Source organism: Emys orbicularis, chromosome 5 (genome assembly GCF_028017835.1).
Source record: "Emys orbicularis isolate rEmyOrb1 chromosome 5, rEmyOrb1.hap1, whole genome shotgun sequence".
NCBI lineage: Eukaryota > Metazoa > Chordata > Testudines > Emydidae > Emys > Emys orbicularis.
In genome coordinates, this window is record NC_088687.1 from 63,172,270 (window position 1) to 63,197,516 (window position 25,247).

Genomic DNA, 25,247 nt, shown 5'->3' on the forward strand with positions numbered 1-25,247 from the left:
GTAACCAGGAGGGAGTTTGAGTGGAAGAAGTTTTTGGTTTTAAAGGTTACTATCTTCAATAAAGAGCTGATTGCAGCACACTTGAGTGCTAATATGAGCTAACCGTTTAAAACACTAACTACATTTTAAACACAATTTTTCTAAGCCAAAACTCCCAAAAACCAATGGTGACATGGATATTTTGAAAATAACAGCCTTGCAAAATTCTACTCAACCACACTTGTAGAGGAGTAGTAGTTTGACGGGCAAGTAAAACATCTTTTAAAAAAAATAATTAGCATTAATCATCATGGCAAAGGGTCAGTGAACTGACCTTGTTCATTGGCAGATAAACTTTTATGATCATATTACAAAGCTGACTATTCCTTTTTCCTTCATTTCAGTTCCCTCAGAGTCTTGCTGTCTGGCTCCTTCCCTGCAGCAAAGCTTCAGAATCCATCTTTCAGGAATAACTACCATTAGAACCAACTCATAGGGACTCTGGGTTTATTATCTAGCCCTAGTTTCAAAGAGTTTTTATATGCCAAGAGATACAAATTAAATCTTTTAAAAAACACTTCACAAAACTCAATACAATAAATACACCGTTTAGCTCAGCCCTATTGAGGCTAGCTCTCATCATTGAATAGGGGCTCAAAATGGTGCAGGTGATGTAGTAAAATTATGTATTTGGTGGCATCACAGCAGAGCAGAAGCCAAGCAGCATAACTATGGAGGAGCTGAAATGAACAGCACCGGAGAACAAGTCTAGTTTCAAGTCAGTTATGTGTTGAATGCCAACCAATTGCCCTTGCTATTCAGAGCACTCACCATCTATAAAAACAAAATGTATCAATTAATTGCAGTGCTTAACACATTGTGGGCACTACTGAAGACAAATAATACATTCCTGTAATTTTTTGCAAAGGTTGTAGTTCATATTAAGATGAACACAATTAAAGCTATAAAGACCAGATACAAAATAATTCATCACTTTGCTGACAGAAAGCACACATGAGAAAATCTACCATTCATGTGATCCATATGCTACAACTAGGATTTAATTGGAAGCATATCTCCATGGTAAAGAGACCAAACACTAGGAAAAACCCCACAACGCTTTGGAATAAAAAGATTCCACTAGCAGAAATATGGTGTGAATAAACCCTGGTTGCAACACATGAAGCTAAGGAAAAGTATACTTACTGTGAGCTTCCCTTCCTGTTTTCTTTACCTGCTATGGCTCCAGTTAGGGTCAAAATCACTATCAGCAGTTTATTCTGTATTTTTTGAGGGTTTGGTGGTTGGTTTGTTTTTTAGTTGCATCCTATGGTCTAGATCCTATAGACACTTACAGATATGAGTTATTTTACTCATGTGAGCAGCCCTACTGAAACCATGTAAGGAGTTATTCACCTGAATAAGTGTTTGCAGGTTCAGGTCTTAATGTTGGAACATATTTTACTGCATCCATGTTGAAAAACTAGCCAACTCTATGTTACACCATCCTCTGTAAAACTAGCTCACCAAGACCACCCAAGCAGGCAATCCTGAGTAGGGCAACTAATAATACAATTATAATTTTAATTTCTAAAGCAACCACACTGAAGTACAAAATAAACACTAAGATTTGTGCAAAAATAACTCATTCCCCCACTTTCAGTTTGTTCATCTTGTACCAACAGAACCAGAACTACACAAACATCTTGAAGCCATGACTCTGTCAAAAAGTGGTTCTGTTCTATTACACCATATGTAACAAATGGTAATGCAAAGCCCGGAGGATACTATGAAAGAGAAAGAACAATATGTATCCCCTGGGTCTGTGGAATGTTTAGAAGAATAGTTTGGGACCAGAAAGACTTTTCCCCCAGAGAAACCACAAGGAGCCCAAAAAACTATTGTTCTTCTGAGGACCAAAGTTTGCCTCACTCATATGGAATGGCAAAACCCACAGCCTGCTGTACAGCCTCAAGAGATCCTTGTGCCTTTCTTTGGCTCCACAGAAGACCAACTTCAATAAAATTGTGCTGCCTTGGATCTCTGCAGCTAGTCCATTCCTCCAGAAACCCCTTTGCATGAAAGAAAAAGCAGATACATAGTGAAGTTAATATTGATTATAAGGGTTAACTCTACTACGGAATCCATGCCTGGTTGAGGATAACAGACACTCCATAACTCTATAGCATATCTTCAATGGTACTTGGCAAAGGGGTGTACCATGCTGCAGATGCCTCTTTTCTATGTTTTCTGCATAATAATCTGTAGAAGTTTTCCAGAGAGGCCCAGGAAGGGAGGATTTTGGAAGGGGTGTGTGAATTTCCTTGGTTTCCCCCAAATCAGCAAAATGACCTACCAGTTTTAAAAATGTGACGGTGTTTGCAAAAAGGAAATTATTTCTTTGGCTTCCTTCTTACAACTAACTAATGAGAGAAGCAGGAAGAGAATTGTGATGCCTTACAATCAATGTGAGTGCAATGTTTTGAAACCAGAATCCCGTGGAGGGGGATGTTGCGATTTGGGAGTGACAACAGTTAAGTTTCAGAGGGGTAGCTGTGTTAGTCTGAATCTGTAAAAAGCAACAGAGGGTCCTGTGGCACCTTTAAGACTAACAGAAGTATTGGGAGCATAAGCTTTCGTGGGTAAGAACCTCACTTCTTCAGATGCAAGTAATGGAAATTTCCAGAGGCAGGTATAAATCAGTATGGAGATAACGAGGTTAGTTCAATCAGGGAGGGTGAGGTGCTCTGCTAGCAGTTGAGGTGTGAACACCAAGGGAGGAGAAACTGCTTCTGTAGTTGGATAGACATTCACTGTCTTTGTTTAATCCTGATCTGATGGTGTCAAATTTGCAAATGAACTGGAGCTCAGCAGTTTCTCTTTGGAGTCTGGTCCTGAAGTTTTTTTGCTGTAAGAAGGCTACCTTTACATCTGCTATTGTGTAGCCAGGGAGGCTGAAGTGTTCTCCTACAGGTTTTTGTATATTGCCATTCCTGATATCTGACTTGTGTCCATTTATCCTCTTGCGTAGTGACTGTCCAGTTTGGCCAATGTACATAGCAGAGGGGCATTGCTTGCACATGGTGGTATATATAACATTGGTGGACGTGCAGGTGAATGAGCCGGTGATGATGTAGCTGATCTGGTTAGGTCCTGTGATGGTGTTGCTGGTGTAGATATGTGGGCAGAGTTGGCATCGAGGTTTGTTGCATGGGTTGGTTCCTGAGTTAGAGTTGTTATGGTGCGGTGCGTGGTTGCTGGTGAGAATATGCTTAAGATTGGCGGGTTGTCTGTGGGCGAGGACTGGCCTGCCTCCCAAGGACTGTGAAAGTGAGGGATCATTGTCCAGGATGGGTTGTAGATCACTGATGATGCGTTGGAGAGGTTTAAGCTGAGGACTGTAGGTGATGGCCAGTGGAGTTCTGTTGGTTTCTTTTTTGGGCCTGTCTTGTAGCAGGAGGCTTCTGGGTACACGTCTGGCTCTGTTGATTTGTTTCTTTATTTCCTTGTGTGGGTAGCGTAGTTTTGAGAATGTTGGTGAAGAGCTTGTAGGTGTTGGTCTCTGTCTGAGGGGTTGGAGCAGATGCGGTTGTACCTCAGCGCTTGGCTGTAGATGATGGATCGTGTGGTGTGTCCAGGGTGGAAGCTGGAGGCATGAAGGTAGGCGTAGCGGTCGGTGGGTTTTCGGTATAGGGTGGTGTTACCGTGGCCATCGCTTATTTGTACTGTGGTGTCTAGGAAGTGGACCTCCCGTGTAGATTGGTCCAGGCTGAGGTTGATGGTGGGGTGGAAGCTGTTGAAATCATGGTGGAATTCTTCCAGGGTCTCCTTCCCATGGGTCCAGATGATGAAGATGTCATCAATGTAGCGTAGGTAGAGAAGGGGCGTGAGTGAACGAGAGCTGAGGAAGCGTTGTTCCAGGTCAGCCATAAAAATGTTGGCATATTGTGGGGCCATGCGGGTGCCCATAGCGGTGGGCACGCAAGAGGATAAATGGACACAAGTCAAATATCAGGAATGGCAATATACAAAAACCTGTAGGAGAACACTTCAACCTCCCTGGCCACACAATAGCAGATGTAAAGGTAGCCATCTTACAGCAAAAAAACTTCAGGACCAGACTCCAAAAAGAAACTGCTGAGCTCCAGTTTATTTGCAAATTTGACACCATCAGATCAGGATTAAACAAAGACTGTGAATGGCTATCCAACTACAGAAGCAGTTTCTCCTCCCTTGGTGTTCACACCTCAATTTCTAGCAGAGCACCTCACCCTCCCTGATTGAACTAACCTCGTTATCTCCATACTGATTTATACCTGCCTCTGGAAATTTCCATTACTTGCATCTGAAGAAGTGAGGTTCTTACCCAGGAAAGCTTATGCTCCCAATACTTCTGTTAGTCTTAAAGGTGCCACAGGACCAACAGTTAAGTTGACAGTATAGGAGTTCAGATACTCTCTGGCAGCCCTGCCTTGGGATCACAACAGGTGAGGTTTAACACATCAGCTATAATGTCAGCCCGATGCAGACCCTGCCAAGGCGGCTTGCTGCCCCCATGCATCCCCAGCAGGGATGCTCCTTGTCCCTACATAGGGAGGGGGCTGCTACAGGCTGGAGCACAGCCGGAGAACAAACCCAGGTGTCTCGGGAGAAGATGCTTAAGGAGCCCCGAGACTCCCCTCTTGCTCCCGCCCCAGCAGGGCTGCCCGGCGGGTCACTCCCCCCGCCCGCGGTGCCCAGCCCGGTTACCTGCAGCAGGCAGTGCCCGGGCCCCGCGTGCTCGGCCAGGCTGGCGTTGTAGACCTGCTGCTCGAAGACTGGCTCGTTGTCGTTGGCGTCCTCCACCCGGACGCTCACCAGGCAGGAGGCGGAGAGCGGCGGCTCCCCCAGGTCCCGCGCCACCACCCGCAGCTCCAGCGCTGCCTCCCGCTCGCGGTCCAGGCCGCGCCGGGTGCTGATCACGCCGCTCAGCGGGTCGATGTGGAAGAGCCCGAAGCCCGAGGGCTCCCCCGCGGGGCCCGGCGCCGCCTCCAGGGCGTAGCGCACCTGGGCGTTGGGGGAGCCGGGCTCATCGGCGTCCGAGGCGCTGAGCCGCAGCACCGTGGTGCCGGGAGAGGCGGCCTCGGAGACTGCGGCGCGGTAGCGGGGCTGGGGGAAGGCGGGCGGCTGGTCGTTGATGTCAGCGATGCGGAGCAGCAGCGTCTCGTGGGCGGAGAGCGGCGGGGAGCCGGCGTCGGTGGCCACCAGGCGCAGCTCGTACAGGTCCCGGCTCTCGCGGTCCAGGGGCCCCTCCACGCAGAGGAAATAAAGGCCGGCGGCGCCACCGGGCCGTAGGGCGAAGGTGCCGTCCCCGCCCTGCAGGGTCAGGCCGAGCTCGTCCCCGGCCTCGTCGGGGTCCGAGACAGAGACGCGCGCCACGTAGTCCCCCGGCCGCGCGGCCTCGGAGAGCCGGGCGCCGCCGCCCTCGGTCAGGTAGAGCACGCGGATGGCCGGGCTGTTGTCGTTCACGTCCAGCACGGCGATGGAGACCAGCGCGCTGCCCACCTCGGGCTCGGCGCCGCCGTCCCGCGCCTGCACGATGACGCGGTGCAGGGCGCGGGCCTCGCGGTCCAGCGGGCGGTTGACGCGCAGCAGCCCGGTCCGCTCCTCCACGGCGAAGTAGGCGGCGGGGTCGCTCTGGCGGCGGTTGATGAGGTAACGCACCTGGCCGTTGGCGCCCAGGTCCGGGTCGGTGGCCTGCAGGCGGCAGACGGCGGTGCCCGGCGCCGCGTCCTCCCGCACGCGGGCCCGGTACTCGCTCTGGCTGAAGGCGGGCGCGTTGTCGTTCTCGTCCAGCACCCGGATCTCTACCTGCAGGCGGCCGCTCAGCCGCGGGCTGCCCCCGTCCCAGGCCTCGATCACCAGCCGGTGCGAGTCCGCCCGCTCCCGGTCCAGCCGCCGCAGCAGCACCAGGTCCAGCGGCTCCGGGGGGGAGCCGTAGCGCAGCTGGAAGAGCGGCGGCGCCTCCTCCTGCCCTTCGGCCAGCAGCGTGTAGCCCTGGGTGCCGAAGCTGCCGGCGTCGGGGTCCCGGGCGCCCGGGAGGCGGAAGGCGGTGCCGGGCGGGCTGAGCTCGGAGACGTTGAGCCGCAGCGAGTCCCGCGGGAAGCGGGGCGGATGGTCGTTCACGTCGGTGACCGCGATCTCCACCTGCACCATCTCCCCGCGCAGCGTGGCCGCCACGAAGCTGTAGCGCGCCCGCCGCTCCCGGTCCAGCCGCCGCGCCGTGCGGATGATGCCGGTGTCCGGCTGCACGTGGAAATCCGCCAGCACCGCCGACTCGCCGCTCCCCTCCGACAAGAAGAAGCCGCCCGGCTGCCCGTCGCCCGGGGGCAGCCCGGCCCGGATGTCCCCGACCAGCGTGTCCGCCGGGAGCCCTTCATCCACCGCCAGGCTCAGGTTGTAGAGCTGGGCTGAGCAGCCCCCCGCCGCGCACAGCCACAGGGGCACGAGCAGCGGCAGCAGCCCGGCCCCAGACGCCCCTAGGCCCCCGCGTCTCCTGCTCCCCTGGGGGAGAGGCCGCTCCTGCTGCCTCTGGCACCTGCTGCTCGCCCTCGGGGGCAGCGGCCGCTGCCCCATTCTCCGCTGCTCCCCCCTTCTTCTCAGCCGAGAGCTCCTGGTCTCCCCGCAGCCGGAGGATCCGAGCGCCGGGTGCTCCCCAGACACCACCTCACAGCCCAGTTCAATGACAGGGGGATCGCTTCTAATTCCGCATCGTGAGGGGTTTGTTTGCAGTCCTACGGCTCAGCCGGGGGCCCCTCGCCGCGCACACACTGCCACAGCCTGTGCGCTCCTCCACGAGCGCTGCCGGATGCCTCCTCTTAGCTCTCGCCTCCTTTATTTCTTTCGCATCCGCGCCTCGCTCCGCTGGCCTGACCGGCCGCTTCCCCCCGCCGGAGTCAGGTGCATTATTCCTGTCGCTAGAGCAATAGGAAATCCTCTAAACCACACACACACACCCGCCAAAGTTGGTGCGGGGAATAACAAGTGTGTGAGGGAGGCGGGAGGGGACAGCTTCCTGGCTGCTGCTGCTGCAGCTGAGACGCCTGTTCAGCCTCCTACCCACAACGTCTCAGGAGTAGCAGAGCTGCTCCCCCTCCCAGTCTTCCCCATGTGACTCGGCTCTCAGACAAGGGCAGACTCCGCTCCTACGGATAGCTGGAGCAAGCGCTGCAGCAGGGAGTTGTCCCCTTCTCTCTGGCTGGGAAGCGAGACGCTGGGAAGGATAGCACACCAGCCAGATCATGCTAACCTGAATCTAGCATTAGAGGAGACACAAGTGATCCATGCAAAGTAGTGATTTAGGATCCTAGAGAGAAATAGGGTTTTATCCCCGTTTATCTTGAATAACCTTATAGATCAGACACAGGAATAATCACTGATGATACAATTGGATAGAAGGACAAATTGTGCCAAAAGAAGAGCTGCTTAGCTTGTGGGGTTAATATAAAGGATAAAATGAGTAAGTACACCCAGGGGTGTGAAACCACATTAATTCTTGCATCTGAAGAAGTGAGGTTCTTACCCACGAAAGCTTATACTCCCAATACTTCTGTTAGTCTTAAAGGTGCCACAGGACCCTCTGTTGCTTTTTACACATTAATTCTGTTTGTGGAACTATTAAATAATGTGATGAAAAACAAGCTTCTTGCAGAGCCGCCAGGACAGAGGCGGACGGGGTTGACTTTGGGCTCTCATTTTCAACAAAGTCACAACAAAGATACACTAGAGGTTCTTAAAATGCAGAAAATTGACAATCTGGGAGAAGTTCCTGTCTCGTGCCTTAATAATTTCAATGCAATGAAGTTTGCTTGCAGATTGTAACACTCCAGACTGTGTGGATTGATAATGATTTAGCATTTTTATAGAGCCTTTCACCCAAGTGGAACCCAAAACACTTCACAAATTTTATTAAATAATTATACAAACCCATTAGCTGGATAAAATTGCAGCTATAGTCCCTATAGTTAGGATCTCAGCCTCCTTTTCAGTGATTCATGTAAACAATATTGTACTAATTTATTTATGAAATTCCTAGAAGGGGAAGCCACACAAAGGTCTGAGGTAAATGTGGTGTAATAATATATTTATCAAAAAAATAGTGCAAACCGCATGAGGAGAAAATATATTCCCTAGGTAGGCAGGCTCTTCTGGTGACACCTTAAGAGCCCAGAGGATAGGCACCTTAGAAGGATGATACATTTCCTTGGCTTTCTACTCATACAAATAAATCACTACATTTTTGTGAATCCTGCAGTGATCAGCCCTGCTGTTGTGTATTGCTAAATTTTGTAACATTTTGTCATGCTTCAATGATCTAAACAAACTCAAACCAGGAGATGGTTCTTATAAAGATTGATTTTTGGGAGGTGCTGGAAGAAGAGCTTTTAAATGAAAGCAGTGAATAAAGCACACTACTACTTTTAGATGCAGAAAAATTATGCTTCATCAGGAGAGAGAATTTAAATTATGCAAAAATCTGCAAGAATAAACTGTTTTATTACATTCAGCGAGTTTTTGTTCTCTTTATTATTCTGGTCCAAATTTTCCATAACGTGAATGCTAGCTCTTTATCCCACCATTATTAGCTCAGTAAATAGTGAAAAGCACTGCAGGGAAGCATTTACCAGAAATAACTTCCAAGTTAAGTGAAACTTAATATCCAGTATAGCCTCTTTTTTTTGTCACATTATCTTTTGCCACAACTTCTAAAACCCTGCTGCTCTTGGCAGTAGCTATTCTGGTTTCTAATGTCACAAAATAATCAGAATTGATTATTGCTAAAATAGTTTCTCATTTTTCTGGTTAAAATGAGTCACATTAGTCCCCAGAAAGTTCTGCATCTTTTTTCAGGAATATTATATTGGAGAGGTGGTTTATTCTGAAACACCATGGGACTTGGGATTTTATAGCAGTGAGGTCTAGACTAAGCATAGGTTTAGTAGCCAGGAACTCCTGAATTCTAATTCTATATCTAATAAATTTAAGCAAATAGTCTAAACTCTCTCTGGGTGGAATCTTGGCTCTAGTCAAGTCACTGGCAAAATTTCCCTTGATTTCAGTGGGGCCAGAATTTCACCTTTTGTTTGTTTCCCCATTCTTCATGTATCTACCTAACTGGCCATCTCATAAGGATTAATTCGTTAATGTTTCTATGGTGACACTGAGAACATACACCACCCTATACATGCTAAGTACTGTGGCATCGATCATTCTGTGAAAACTAAGGACAATACTTCAACATTTTTAGGTGTCTTGCTCTTCTTACTAGTCCTTCTTTGTGCTGAATCTCACCATTTCTGGCATTCAGAAAAGGCAAATTTGTCATGGATAGACAAGAACAGGGTGAGTAAAAGAAGGTGGCAGGAGCATGTATTATAGATAGATCATATGGTATGAAAGAATACAGTTTTTGTGTTTGCTAGGCCCTTAGGAGAATGGCTTGTTTGCTACTTGCCTCTTTTTCAAGCATGGTAAGAACTAACATTATTTTACCCCATTCCTAAGCACCACTCCTGGGATGGCAATAGTCTTTGGAATGGCTAGTGCTGCTTTACATCATTTAAAATAGCAGCTTCAGGGGAGAGGTATTTTTTCCCCAGTGTTGTTACAGTTCCACATATCCAGATGTGGTAGGTATTTAATTTCTGACATTTCTCTCTCTCTGTATTATAAGTAACTTTTATATATATATATAGGAGGGGGAAATTAACTAATGGGGGAAGAATAGAATATTTGAGAATTTACTCCTACCTTTATTCCATATTTTTGTAACATGGCTTGCTGTCTTTTGTAGAGAGAAGGTGGGGCAGAGTAAAAACTAGATCTATTCATCTTGCTGGATGAAGCAAAACACATTGATAATTTATATAATATATATATATATTATAGTTAGTGATAATTCCAGGCATGGAAGCAAGAAGGAAACATTCAGAGCCTTGCCAGTTCCACTAATATTCATTGAGAAAACACATGGATCGTTCCCAAGTCACAGATGTTCAGTATGAAAATGCCTGGATCCTATTGAATCAGAGCACATTTGGGGGGAAAAAAGCCATGTCCTATTCAGTCCATGCAGTTACTAAGGAAACATATGAATCATGTTCAAGCAAGGCAGTTATTGAGGAACTAAACAAAACCTGCTGTTTTCAAGCACAAGTCACTGCCTAAATGGGGATAGTCTGTATTCAGATATAATCAATGTGGAAGTACCTGAATGCACAGCAATTTGGTGAGGAAATGCATTGAATGGCTATGTTTGGCTGGATTATATCTGGATCCATTAAACTCTATCTAATTTCTCTCCAACTTCTGTGGATCTGTCAGGATTGATGCAAGCATGAGTGTCCATGGAGTTTGCAGGGAGCTGGGTGTTTCCTCACTATTTGTATCCAGAAAGCTCCTATGTAAGGAACAAAATCCAGCTGACCAATAGTAAATTTTTCTGTTGCTGCATTAAGTTTCCATAATTATTGCATCCTAATTACAGTAGAAATGTTCCATCTACATGCTGTGTGTGTATTACCCCCTGGAGTTCTTCTTCCCCGCCTTTGGCAGTCTCCCTTCCCTCATCCTTGCCTTCCTCCACCTTTTCTTCTCTGATGCTTTCCATCCCTTCTCTGTTTTTCTTACTCACTCTGCTTTTTTCCATGTCCATGTCTTTTTTCCACGTCTTTTTCTCCCTCACACCGCAAATAAAAGGTTTTAAAATCTTGAGCATATTTACATGATATATTTAACCACCTCTTCTGATTACTCACTGTAGAGTGACAACTACATGAAGAGTAGGAGTAGCACAGATTATAAACAGGTGTGTTTTCACTGCAAAAAAAGAGTGTGTTCTTAGCTCAGGTTAGCTCCTGCATTAAAATAGCAATGAAGACATAGCAAAGTGGCATTTCAATTGGGTTAGCAACTCAAGTTCAACCCGAGTCTCCCCTAAAGGCTTAAACTCGAGCTGCTAACTCAAGTTAGAAGCAGAGTTGCTGTCACTGCTATTTTAATCTGATGTAGCTAAATTAGTTAATATAGATAAGAACACATGTTTTTTGCAGTGAAGACATACCATAGTGGCAGCAAAGGAGTATTATATCAGCCTCACTTCCTAGATTAGTATGACAGGAGTAGTTTAGAGACCACTCTGTTACAGTAGATACAAGGCATTCTTAATAGGTTTTGAAAGTTTTGACTTTAGTATTTTCATCACTGAGGTGTGGGTGGGTCTCTAATACACACACAACAAAGTGTTATTCTCTGCCTAACCTGCTTTTCCTTTGTGGCCATAGTCACTATGGCGATTCAGCCTGGAAGATGTGATATCTGAGGCATCCTCCATTCATGTAGATCCTCAGCTGTTTGGTTACTTATAGGTCTCTTGTAGGACCCACAAAGATATTGTGGCAACCAATGAAAGTTGTCACAGTTGCTATGTTATTAGTAGCTTACTTACAGAACTGAGTTAGGGATACAATAAAACACAACTGTAGTGGTTCTGCTGGTAGCCATCATTCATCTCTGTTGTTCACAAATTGCTTTTATTTTTATTTATACAACTCATTTATTTCTGAAGATGATGTTTGGTCCTCCCTAATCCATGGGGATTTCATTGTAAAATCAGATTGGAAGTAATTTCTTTGATTTTGTTTATTTTCAAAGGCAGGATTTTACACCTTTGAGTGCCATGTGGCTGCAGGTAAAATGTGAGTAGAAGTCACTTTGTTCTCCGAAGATAGAGATTTTCCTTGTAGGCATGGATGTGGTGATCATTCAGGGTCAGATACTGATACCCTTACTCATATAGAGTAAGGCTATTGGAATCCAACTCTCAGTCAAAATAGAGTTGCCCAAATTAATACTTACATATTATTTTCTCCATTAGTCTTATTTTCCCCTCCCTTTTCTCCTTTGTTCCTCCTCTGTAGGCCCTTTTGCGCTGCTAGAAGTAGAAGTGGAACTGGCCATTTTGCTGGCCGAGGGGAAACCGTTTTTGTTTCCTCCTCCTGTCTCCATCAGCCGTGGGGCAGGGGAAAGACTGGCCAATCAGGGGAGAGCAAAATAAAAAACCAAGTGGTGCAGCAGGATGCCACCCTTTGGGAGACCGTCCTGCTCACATGCACCTAGAATCAGCTGTGGTTAGAAGGCTATCTTTCCCTCCTTCATGTCTCTATTATTCTCTTTTCTGTAGACCTTGTTCCATGCTCTCTTTGCCTCACCCCTTCTCCCACTATTATCCGAACTATTATTGTCACCTCACTCACTTAACTGTTTCTCCTAGCTGTCTTCCTTACAACTATTAGATTCTCCTCAGAACTCTTCTTGATTAACTAAAGGGAGGAGCATAGAGGGTCATGCATGCTCTCTGGCCCAGCCATCATTAGACAGAACACAGCTCAAGTATTTTGAATATGGGATCATAATTTTGCACAATATGTTCCTTCCTCTCTCAAGAAGATCAGGATGTTTATTCCTGATGTATAAACACACCATCTGATTTCTTTTTGAAAAATATGCTTCTGGAAAACTAAAGTAAAATCAAATATGAAAATAAATGTTAAAGTGATTCAGTGGTGCTCAGATATATTTAGGGACCAATTCCGATAACCCTACTTACACTGGATATTTCCTTACCCTACATATGGTCCCATTTAATTCAATACTGAGTGGGACCATTCATGGAGTAAAACTTTTTCTCATGTTGAATAGTACATAATAATTTAAACTAGATAATGGTATGCCCTTTTCAACTTTAACTCTAGCTTCTGACAGACATTTGAGAAGATTTTCCTATTCTTTCTCCTGACCCATTATACTGATTAAATTAATGATGGTTTAAAACAACCCCTTTAACATTTTTCTGAGAAGAGTTCACTGTTTTTATATATTGTGTTTATTTTGTCATCAGACAATAACCACAAAAGAAGTTTAGACTGCATGATTTCTGCTTTACACAAAGTTCTCTTGTGCCACCTAGCTACCGTTGATGGAATCAAAGTACAGGGGCTCTGATGAAGTTGGACTTGGACACCAGAAAGTCTGTTAAGAAACTAGCTCTCCGAATTAGTCCTAGTAGCACAACCTCACTCATTCTCGTCTCCATTAAAACTGTTCATTTGTGACTAGAAAGGCTGTTGCTATGCCTAAATAAGGGACTGTTCAAGTTTTTTTTATTCATCCCTTACTAGGTATGTCAGAATGGGTCCAATCAGATTCATTAGTGCAAACAACAGTGCCCATGCAGAGCTCTGTTGTATTTTATTTGCGCATGGAAGAGAGAGGATAGGGGGAAGAAGGTACAGGACAAGAAATAAACTAGGGCGAAATTCTACTATTGGAAATACGTGCAACTCCTATTGACTTCCAAAGGAATTCTATATATTACCAATGACAGAATTTGGACCAAAAGGTGATAAGCTTTCTTCATCCTTACACCTTCTCTCAACTCAGTTAAGTGACTTCAGGACCAGAGAGGTCAGTACACATCTATAGGATGGTAGACCCTGAAGTACATTGGTACACTTAAAAACTCAGTTTCAGGTGTAGTTGTAGTGAAGCTACAAAAAGCAAGATTCTAGTGGGAGTAAACGTGATAACAAATTGGTCCTTCCCTATTTGAATATAGAGCTGGCTAAAACATGGGAGTTTTGGTTTGGGAGAAATGTTGGTACTTCCCAATTTGCTTTCATTCCAGTTCAGGAGGAAAGCGAAATTACTGAAATTTCATCATACTGGAGATCCCTGAAAATTTCATTATGTAAACACCAAAATATGGTGTTCTTGAAACAAAATTCTGAAATTGACCGTCAGTTGCTGTCCGGTAAGTATCATGCGAGAGCCTCAGGCTCTGGGGACTGCTAGGCTCCCCACTTAAGCCAGAGCTCTCGACTTCAAGGTTCCCTGCAACAGCACTGGGATACCAGCAGCCCTAAGATCCTCAACTCCAGGGAAGCCTTGCCATGTGGACTGCTCTGGACTGGGGAGCCTAGTGCTTACAGAGTCCCAGGCCAGCTGGCTACTGGGGCTGACCTATTCCTGAGCAGGCCTGGAAGCCCTGAGAGCCCTGACTGGAGCTGGGAGCCAAGCAGCCCCCAGAGACCCAGCTCCAGTGAGGGCTTCAGGGTCTAGCAGTCTCCCTTCAGCACAGCTGGAAGTCTATAAGCCCCTAGAGATAAGCTAGGGACTTCCAGGCTCTCTACTGCAGAGCTGTCAACCTTGGAACACTGGCAGGTTTCTACTGGAAATCTGCGAGATTCAGCTAAACTTTTCACTCCAGCAAATCAGTGTTTTCTGACATAACTAAATTTCATCAGAAAATTTCCAGCCAGCTCTGTTTGACTACTCAAGTATTAAACAAAAGGTATCAATAAAATAATAATAATATATGGAGCTATACCTATGTCATAGAACTGGAAGGGACCCTGAAAGGTCATCGAGTCCAGCCCCCTGCCTTCACTAGCAGGACCAAGTACTGATTTTGCCTCAGATCCCTAAGTGGCCCCCTCAAGGACTGAACTCACAACCTTGGGTTTAGCAGGCCAATGCTCAAACCACTGAGCTATAAAATGTGGATTTTTCTGATCATTCTTCCCTCTCACCCAAATAAATCCACACCATAATCCTAAAGCTGAGGAGATGCTTTGCTGGGAAAATAATTTCTGGAAGCAATGCACTTGGACCAACCCCAGGCTCCTCCTACAGCGACCATTTAAAATATCCAATACTGATTTTTGATCAATGTTGCATGCAGTGCCATTGGTGCCAGGACATCAAAATGAAGTCTGCTGAGTTCAGACTGGAAAAAGATGCAAACAGTGAGAATAATGAACCACAGAACAGATTATCAAGGGCTGTGATAAATTCTCTGTCACTTGGAGTCATTAAATCAAGATTAGATGTCTTTCTAACAGACATGTTCAGCTTTAACCACCAATTATAATTATGGGACCTGATGCAGGAATTACTGGGTGTAATTCTAAGGCTTGTGTTATATATGAAGTCAGACTAGATGATCAAAATGTTCCCATCTGGCTTCAAAAATCTATGAAAATCCAGCTTCTTGGGGCAGCTGCCCTCATCACCAAAGAACAGCCCACACAGTACACTTGAGATCTGGAAACTTGCTGCTATCACTTCATCAGTTTAAGTCCCTACTGGGGACTAAAGCTTGTGGCACTGAGAGCAGAGGGTTGACACATGAAAACATATCATTAATGTGCCGAGCCACTATGCCAGCTCCTTCCCTTGCTATTTTTAGCTAAGTAATTATTTAAAGTAGCTATAAATCAAAAGAGACTTTGCTCTTACAAATAAAATATGCAGTAATCCATATGTGAATTAAGGCCTTTGGCTATTTTTGCAAAAAGAATCAAAAGCAACCAAGTCACTTGGAGTTGCTGAGCCTGTGCACTGCTTTTTTCCAGATGAAAATTTCACAAGGAACTTGACGGTGTAAGCTTGGACTGCCATGCATTAATTGATACCATCGCTATTATGATTCCAAAAGGTCTACCCATTTTACTCAAATACCCTTTTGAAGACAAAAAATAAGCAAAAACAAACTGGCTCCCCAGCTCTCCAACCTGAAACATCCCTGTTCTGTTGACTTTCAGGGCACACTACAAGGTGCATCTATTTGTGTGGGTGGCTGTGGAGGGTGAGGTTTGATGGAGTTCGATCCCCCATAAATGTGAGGAGAGGGGATGTAGGTGTTATATGTTTGTAGGGGGGGCTAGTTATGTTGGCAGTCGGGGTAAGGTGCTATTTAGTTTGTTTGTTTTTATATGTAACTAGTGCAATGGATATCTAAGAGCTTTTGGATAGTCACCATTTTGTATTGTGAAAATCCTAATTAATTAATGGATTAAATTTATCTGAATTTGAACCATATGTGAACCCTGAAAGCATGAGCTAATCTAAACCTATCTGGTTTTAATTTAGTCCATATGGGTAAATACCATTATGGTATTTGCATATTTCATCTTTTCAGATATACTTCAGTCTCTAACAGATCCTCTTTCAGTTTCTTCCAACTAGTATTTGTTTTGTGTAGGTTTTTTTTTTTTTTATAGTGCCTGTCAGTCACTGAAGTATCTGAGCAAATTTACCCAAAATGTTTTGGGGAACCAAAGATCCCCAAATATTGTGTTTCAAAACCACTGAAATACGATGTTCCTGACAGGAAATGTAAAATTGACATTTTTATCAATTTTATGGTTGCTGTTCAGTGAATAGCAGCCACAAAACTAACAAGAAGATCAATTTCACTTAGCTCCTGCCAGGGCTCTTGAGGCTGCTAGACTCCTGGCTCCAGGTTGGGCTCTAGGGGCTGGCAGGTTTCCTAATCTATGGCAGCAACTGTGGGAGCCCAGGCTAGAGCCAGGAATCTCAGGGCTTTGACCATGTCACCCCTCTTTTTGCATCCATTCTCTGGCTCCCTCTTCTCTTCCAGTAGTATCAAACATAAGCTACTTGTCTTCACTTTCAAGGCCCATCACGACCTATCCCCTATTGTCACTTATTCGGCATCAAAAATTGACTCCCATCTCCATGTCAGCCCTCCTCTCCCACTTGTTAAATTTTCAAATAAGGACTTTCATTCTCTGTGCTATGCTTCCCCACACTCTTTGAAGGAGCTTCTTGTAAACATCTGCGAAACTAACTCATTATTCTCCTTCAAAACCCTCCTTAAAACTCTCCTTTGTTCTGAGGCCTACAAAAAATGTGACAACGGTTAGGCTGCTTTTGTGCGGAGACCATTGCTTATGCTGCCCTATGCTGTCTCATTGTTTCCTTGTACTCACCTGTCTATATCCATCTGTTGTTTCTTGTCTTATACTTAGATGGTAAGGGGAAGGGACTGTCTATTCTGGTTTGTACAGTGCCTTGCACAATGGAATTCTGGTCCATAATTCGGGCTCCTAGGCATAGGCAGCATGTAAGTCTTCCCCTTGGAGAGGCTACAGAGCACTGGAAGCTCCCTAGAAGTCGAGGTGGGGAGGCCCCAGCACGTGGACCATGAGCCCCCATCCCTGCAAGGCTTCTTCCCCCAAGGCCCCACCCTCACTCCACTGCCCAGCTCCAGTCTTACGCTCTGCTGTGGGGCTCCTCACTATCCCCCCACCCCCTGCACTAGCACTGTCCCCTCTCAGCCCCACAGACTCCTTACTGCCCCAACCCCTCCTCCCCTGGGCTCCTTACTGCCTCACTCAGCTCCTTACTACTCCTTCCCACCCCCCCAGGCTCCTTACTTCCCCATCCCCAGGGCTCATTGCTGCCCCACCATGCAGGGCTCAGTCCCATCCTTTTCCTCCACTCACATGCTGAGAGTCCCTGGGAGGGGAAGGGGAGAGGCCCGTGCTGCAGCCTGGGGAGGCAGGATGGTTAGGGGTGCAGCTGCCAGGGGAGCCAAGGGCCAGCTCCAGCTTAACCTGAGGAGGCAGGAACTCCATGGCTGCCACCATTTCCCCTTGCAGTAGGGAGGGTGGCACGGCTCATTTGGTTCCCACCACCAAGGGGTGCAAGGCTCCAACCAAGCCAGTGAAGCACCTCCTCTCCAGGTCAGCACTGAGGGAAGCTGGGCACAGGCCCCCAGGCTGCACTAGCAGCTGCACTGATACTGCCCCGCCAGTGTCCTGACCTGGGATCCCCGCCTGGCCAAGTGCAACACTGCAGACAGCCTGGAGACTCACCAGCAGGCGGGCAGAGCTGGAGTATCGCACCAGAAGTGAGCAGGCAGGAAGAGGCCAAGCAGGGGTGGGGCCTCAGGGCAGAGTGGGGTCAGAGCACAGGCTGGGCCATGGTCCTGATGCCAGTGGCCCCCCTACATCTAGGGAGTTTCCAGTGCTCCTGGCTGGTGCAAAGGCAGCGGGCCAGTGCCTGTCCAAAGGGAGGTCACCTGTGCCACATCTGGCATTTGGCCCCTGCATGGTCAGCCTCCCCAAGCCTCTTATACACATGGGCCATGCACCTAGGCACAAAGGTAATACAAATTAATATAATAATGATGATGATGATGAAGTGGACAGGTCACTGATATAGAGCAATCAATATGCATTTAATTATGGCCAAATGTAAGATTATACATTTAGGAACAAAGAATGTAGGACATACTCATAGGCTGGGAGACTATCCTGGGAAGCAGTGACTGAAAAATACGTGGTGGTTGTGATGCTGGCAGACCAGCAAACCATTTACATGGTAAATACCCCCTAACTAAATAACACATAAGACATCAAAGAAGCCTTAGGGAATGCTAATGAAGGACTTCATCAGAAAAGGTGCTAATTCTAAAGCAAATGGCCACTGTGGTGATGACCTGAGGTCAGAGACTCAAAGTGCATTCCTCACTCATCATAATCAAAGGAAAAGCCCACATGGGTAGAGACACTGTCAGCTTACTTTCTGTGAGAAGATACCATAAATATGAATTCAAAGAAAGATCCTGGATCTCTGGAGTGTTTGGATGTTAACAGGGCAGAATAACTGAACAAGAAGACAGATCTCCAGAATTCTGCGTAGCCCTGACAGACTTTTGGGAAACTGGCAGATTACTACATCACTGCTACCATTTGGAATTATAGACTTTGATTCCCCTGTACATGTGTTTTTCCTGCTTTAACCACTCAATAACTCTCATTCTTTTTTTTTAAGCTAATAAACCTTTAGCTAGTTTACTGTAGGATTGGCTGCCAGCATTTTCTTTGGTGTAAGATCGAGAGTACCAGTTGATTTGGGGTAAGTGACTGGTTCCTTGGGACTGGGAGAAACCTGATGTGGTGTGATTTTTGGTTTAAGTGATCATTATCACAAAGTCTGGTTTATCTGCGTGGCAAGATAGGCTGGAGAAGCTAAGGAGACTCCCTATGACTCCATGGTAAGATTGGCATGGTGATCCAGGAGTTCACATTTGTTACTGGCTTGGTGAAATCTAATTATAGAATGTACCATCAGATGCTTGGGTTTCGTAAGGCAGGGAATTGAGAGCTCCCTGTGAAAGATAACAGCAGAGGAGTGTTTTTGCAGACCTGTTTGAGCTGGGACTGAATTCCTGGTAGGATTCTGGAGGGAAGCAGTTGGGGGAAAACCTCCTGGAGTTTTCCCAACCTGGGAGTATGGGCTCAAAGAGGGGCTTGGGTAACCCAGGTGGCTCCAAAGGGAAACAGAGGAAGGAGTCGCTGAAAATAAATGCTGTGTTTAGCTGGGGAAATTGAAACCAGACTTCAGAGAAGAGGGCGTGTGAAAGGGAAATAGACATCACAAAGGAGGGATGGTGCCCAGTGGAAGACTCTGAAATTTTTTTTTATTTGAAACTGCAAAACAGATAGACCTCAGAAAAGAGGGGTGAGTGGGTGATTGTGTTTGAGCATATTGTATGTTAATACACTAGCCCCCAGGAAGGGATGTTATTGTGGGACACAGACCTCTAAGGACATATTGGGGAGCTTTTGGGTGAAGGGAGACTGAGGCTGGGTGCTGCAGAACCATCTGAGGGCCAGAAGGAGGCACTGCAAAACAGCTGTGATTTTTTTACAGGAGTCTAAAAATGATGGATTAGACCCTGCTCAGAGCAGACCTAATAGCATACTGTTATAAATGCCTGTGGCTACCCTGCCTTGTGTTCACAATGGCACAGAACTGTTACTAAGTATCACTAGTTCACTAGCATAGACCTTGATTCTGCAGACCAGCCCCATATTAAAGCATTTAAGCACATGCTTAACTTCAACTTGAATTCAGTGGATTTTAAGCATATGCTTAAAAGCTTTACTGAATTAGGTTGGGACATGTTTTTCCTCTCTACATAGGCAAGGATAATCCATATTATAACATGGTTTTCCCAGTACCATTTTATACACTGTTTCAAAACACTGATTTCTGTAGCATAAACGGGGCCTTTATTGTCATTGATAACGTTTTTCTTGTTGTCAAGCATCTTAACCACGCAACCTTTGTGGCTTCTGCCATTGGCATGTAAGTATCCCAGAAATCCTTTTTGGCTAGTTGATTAGGTTTTACCAAAGCTCTGAATTTATTTATTTTTTGCCTGATTTGGTTTCAGTAGAAATGTTGTGGATTATTTTTACCTCTTTTCTCCTCCATTATTATGGGTTATGATAGACAGCCCAACTGTTAGAGTTCATGCCATTGTAAGATGATACTAAAGGTTTGGGGTTTTTTTTGGAAGAGCAATATACAATAAATGGGCTGTCAGTTCCATTTTATATCTCAACACACTCATGCTTTGCACTTCCATCACAGTTTTATTGCTGACCTTCCTGTATGAATAAAAACGTAAAACTAGTGAGTAGTTAACAACCATAAGTAGTGTTCTGAAACACTGCCACCTTGTGCCAGCATAGAAGGGAGTGGAAAAATAGCCTTTTCTCTTTTATTATTTTTTTACCTGATCATTTCACTTCCTGCATCACTGTCATCATCACACCTGTTTTCTGATGGTTCTATCTGTAAACTCTACAACTTTTAGGTAATGTATCTTGTCACAATAGCATCTTAAAAAGAAAAAGGGCAAGTACAAAATTCATCCATATATGTTCTTTTAGACTTGGCTACAAGATGATATAATGCCCATAAATAAAACCCAATGATTTTTTCCACACTTCTGACCTTTAACATCTCCCAGTCCTCATGCTTATAGCTGCTTCAAGTGGGAGGATAGAAGCGGGAGATGTCAGAGAGCTGGATCCACTGGTGACTAGTTTATAATTTTCAGTTTGAGAGCAGCTTATAAATTGGATTCTGATGCTAAAGAAAACAAAACACATTAAAGTGCTCTTCTGAGATTCAATCTGTTTTCCCTCTCAGGCTCAAAGCTCAGTTTACACTCATACCAAATATTGTAGCCAGCATGAGCTCATAACATAGTGATCCCTTTCTCAACACTCACTTTGGCTCTTGTACTTGGAACACTTTGCTATTTTCTCTGCAGCTCAGTCGCGTGATATTATCTCACTCTTCGTCAGGAATCAGGATGGGGTTTATACTGCAAAGAAGTGAAAAAATGACAGTGGTTTCAAATTACTGTGCACATTGTTGAGAAGGACTATTGAAACTACTATCACAATGTTTATTATAACAGAGAATGAGATCCTTCAATTAATAGATTCTCTATGAGGTGCATAATTCAGGTCCATCGTCTCTTTCACTTCTCTCTCTCGGTCTACTTTCACTCATTGACACAGTAAGGATTTCAGAGCATGAAACAGATTGCTGCTAATGCATGGGACACTCAAAGAAATAAACCATGTACTTGAAATATTTTTCATTTGAAGATCCCAAAGCACTGACAATGAATTAAGCCTCACAATAACCTTGTCAGATAAGTAAGTACAGTAAACCCATTTTCTAGATGGAGAAAGCAAAGCACAAAGAAGGTAAGTGACTTACCTAAGGTCATACAGTAAAGGCCTGATCCAAAGCCTGTTGAAGTCTATGAAAGGACTCCCTCTGACTTCAGGGGGCTTTGGATCAGTACCTGTCAATAGAAGAAATAGAATAAAACTTATGATTATCAGATCTGTTATCAGATTGCTATATTAGGCCACATTCTTCCCTTCTGTCTTCAACTGGACTTAATTCAAAACATTAGCAAAGACATTGAGAATGTATTTTGAGAATGCAATATATAAGAGAATGTATGTGTGGGCTATCCAGGGAAAAATACATACATGTAAACACAACTAATGATGCTTTGTGGTCAAGTTAATCTTTGAGGGAGATCAGAAAAATCTGTACTATCCCTACAGGTTTCAACTCCTGAGCACTAAAGTGCTTATCTGAAATACTTATTTAGTGCATCAATTTCATGCTATTATTTCTAGATTAATTGCCTGACAAAAGTTACAGCGGAGGTATCGGCTAGAAACTAAGGCACACTGGTGTGCTCTCCAAATCACTCAGAATTACACATCATTAGGTTACTAAAATAACAGCGTGCAACATAATCTCATGCAATGAATAAAATAATCTCTTTATTCATTTTTAAAATAGTTATTTTCATGTACCTAAGTAAAACAGCACCTCACCATAGCTGTACAAATCCATAGCCATTTTTAAATACAGTTATCGTAATAGATAACTTCACAATTACCAGCCCCAACCAACAATAGCCTAGCAACAGAAACTACTAGAGACAATAACCTCACCTTCTCTACTCTCTCTCTGTCTCTCTCTCTCTCACACACACACACACACACACACACACACACACACACACACACACACACACTCCAAACCACTTATTGCCCTAGTAGTTCTCCCCCTTTCCCAAAAGCCAGTGGAAATAGATGGGCTTCATAGAATGCCCTAAAGGTCAATCCATTCAGATTATTTCAGATCAAGGGCAGGAGTAAGTTCCAACACCAAAGGACTTTCACTGAAAATGCCTTCCCAATAGCCCCCCCTCTCACTTATACCAAGGAGGCTTCAGCCTAAGTACCAGCACTGACTGTAGTCTGGCACAGGGGTACAGGTCTCTCACATAAGTTGGTCTTTACAGGCCAAAACCTACATCTTAAAAATATCAAGCCAAAAGGCAGCCAGGGCAGCTCATGGAATGCTGGTATAACATGCTGGCCACTGATGCGCCTGATATAGGACTCCAACCAGAATCTGTCTGGAAATCCAGCCAGCCCCCTGGGATTGTGAATTTGGAACAGCCTAAGGCAGACACATATATATGATGAAATCCTGCCCCAGCAAGGTTAATGGTAAAATATATATATTGGATAAATATATAAATCCAATCATTATATGTGTGTGTGTGTGTATATATATATATATATAATTACATACATACACACACACACACACACACACACACACACACACACACATATATATATAATTACATACATACATACAGAGAGAGAGCTAGCTATAGATAGATATAGGATGAAATCCTGCCCCAACAAAGTTAATGGCAAAACTCCAATTGACTTCAATAGGGCCAGGATTTCAACCATCATGTTCCAAAATGTTTTGTTTCCTTGGACATTAGGCAACACAGCACCTATCATGCCATAGCACTGACGCTACTAAATGGTCATCAGGCACTTCAGAGCATTTCTTTACACTAAAACATTTTCTTCCCTTTCAGCCCCATTAGAAAATGTTCCTTGGAACAGATTCTTCCAAAACTAATGCAAAAGACTAGTTATCTGTATTGCATAATTTGGCAAATCAAGTGATCATTTTGGCTGTTAGCACTGCTGTTAATAGTGTGTAACACCACAGTTTGGGACTTTTCCCACTCATATAATGTGTTGCTGTGCACAATTTCAAATACAGTAAAACGTGGAAGGAGGAATAAACAGTAAAGTAGAAAGGTTAAGCAAAAGGAAAATATAGCAGAATTTGTTTCATACAGTATAATATCAGTATTCAAGTGTCAGAGAGATGGAGTAGGGAAGAGCATACGTTTGGCTATTTGAGGCTTCAGGTAACAGAGATTTCTCAATGTAAAACACGAGAGGACATGAAATTATTTCAGATAACAGGTAGCCAAATCCCCATAGGGAGTCAGCAGAAAAGTTAGTACCTCCTGGGAGAGGAAGAATGGTCTTGTAACCAAGGTGCTAGTCTGGAACTCAGGAGATCTATAGCTAAGTCCTACCACAGACTTCCTGTGTGAACTTGTGCAAGTCACTCAATCTCTGTGCCTCAGTTCTTCAACTATAAAATGGATATGATTTTTCCCTGCCACATAGGGGTGTTGTGAGGATAAATTAACTAATGTTTGTAATCTATGAATCTATGTGGGGGGAATCGCAAAGACCAGAACAGAACACTGTGATCATCTAGTCTGACCGACTGCCTAACACATGCCATAGAACTTCCCTGAATTAATTCCTGTTTGAGCTAGAGCATCTCTTTTAGAAAAACATCCAATCTTGATTTAAAGCCAGCGATAGAGAATCCACCAAAAAGCTTACTAAGTTGTTCCAATGGTTAATTATGCTCACAGTTTAAATTTGTGCTTTATTTCCAGTCTGAACTAGTCTAGCTTCAATTTCCAGCCACTGGATTGTGTTATACCTTTGTCTGCCAGATCAACAATCCCATTATTAATTTTCTGTTCCTCATGTAGGTACAAAAGACCCTCGCAATAAAGCCCTTTGCAATAGTGAACCTTGGGCTATAGTGAACGTGGTCTCTGGATCCCACCTCCAGCCCTGCCCGCTGTGGTGGGAGGCTGAGAGCTACTCCAGCCCCGGGGCTGTAAGGAGGGGGGCTGTGCCTCCAGCCCTGGTGCCACAGCAGGGGGCTAATGAGTCCTCGGCCCCCGGGGCCGTGACCAGGGCAAAGTGTGCCCCAGCGGTGGCCCCAGATGAGCTGTGTCTCCCTGCCCCAGCCCCATGGCCAGAGGAGCTCCCTGTCCTTGCCACAGCCCCGGGGCCGGAGGAGCACTCTGTCTTGGCCGTGGCCCCAGGGCTGGAGGAGCTGTTCTCCACTCCCCCACTATAACAAACCCCTGGCTATACTGAACAAATTGCTTGGATCCCCAGGGGTTTGTTATAGCATGGGTGTACTGTACTTATAAACTGTAATCATCACCCTTTAACCTCATATTTATTAAGCTGAACAGGTTGAGCTCTTTCAGTCAATCACTAAGGCATGTTTTCCAGTCCTTTAATAATTTCTCTAAATCCTCTCCAATTTTTCTATTCTTCCTGAACTGAGGATACCAGAACTGGACACAGTATTCCAGCAGCAGTTGTGACAGTGCCAAATACAGCGGTAATAAAACTTCCTTACTAATGATTGATAATCGTAAATCGCTATAATAAGAAACATTGGTAATTTGTATTGTTATATGATATAACTGTTGAGCTTCAACCCTAGTCTACAACAAGTGCTTGCAAGACTACATTTGTGTGTTCACTATATGGCTAGAACATTTGTTGTAGCCAAACTTGATCTATAAATGCTGAGTACATACATATGTGCTTTTGGTTATTAGTTAAGAGCAACAAGAATCCTGATTTGAGAAATCCTGTCCAAGGTCAAAACTGACCTGAAAAGAACCTAGCATTAAAACTACTAAACTAACCCTAGTAAGCTAACACTAGTAAACAAATTTAGTTATCCTAACTAAATTCCATTCCAATATTGGCTATGGCACATAGTAAATTGGCTAATCTAGTCTGTTAGATTTCAGCTTTAAAATCTAACTGGCACCTTGGCAAATTCCTAAAATTGATCCCTATTCACCTTCACAG

The 25,247-nt window shown here is 44.8% G+C and overlaps 1 protein-coding gene across 1 annotated transcript in view; it reads right to left on the bottom strand.

Moving 5' to 3' along the window:
- Nucleotides 1-6,594, bottom strand: part of DCHS2 (dachsous cadherin-related 2) — a 251,894-nt gene extending 245,300 nt beyond the window's left edge. Inside the window, exon 1 of the mRNA XM_065405322.1 lies at nucleotides 4,729-6,594. Within this exon, the coding sequence (XP_065261394.1) occupies nucleotides 4,729-6,594 (1,866 nt within the window). The remainder of the gene's footprint in view (nucleotides 1-4,728) is intronic.
- Between the last annotated feature and the right edge of the window lie 18,653 nt (nucleotides 6,595-25,247).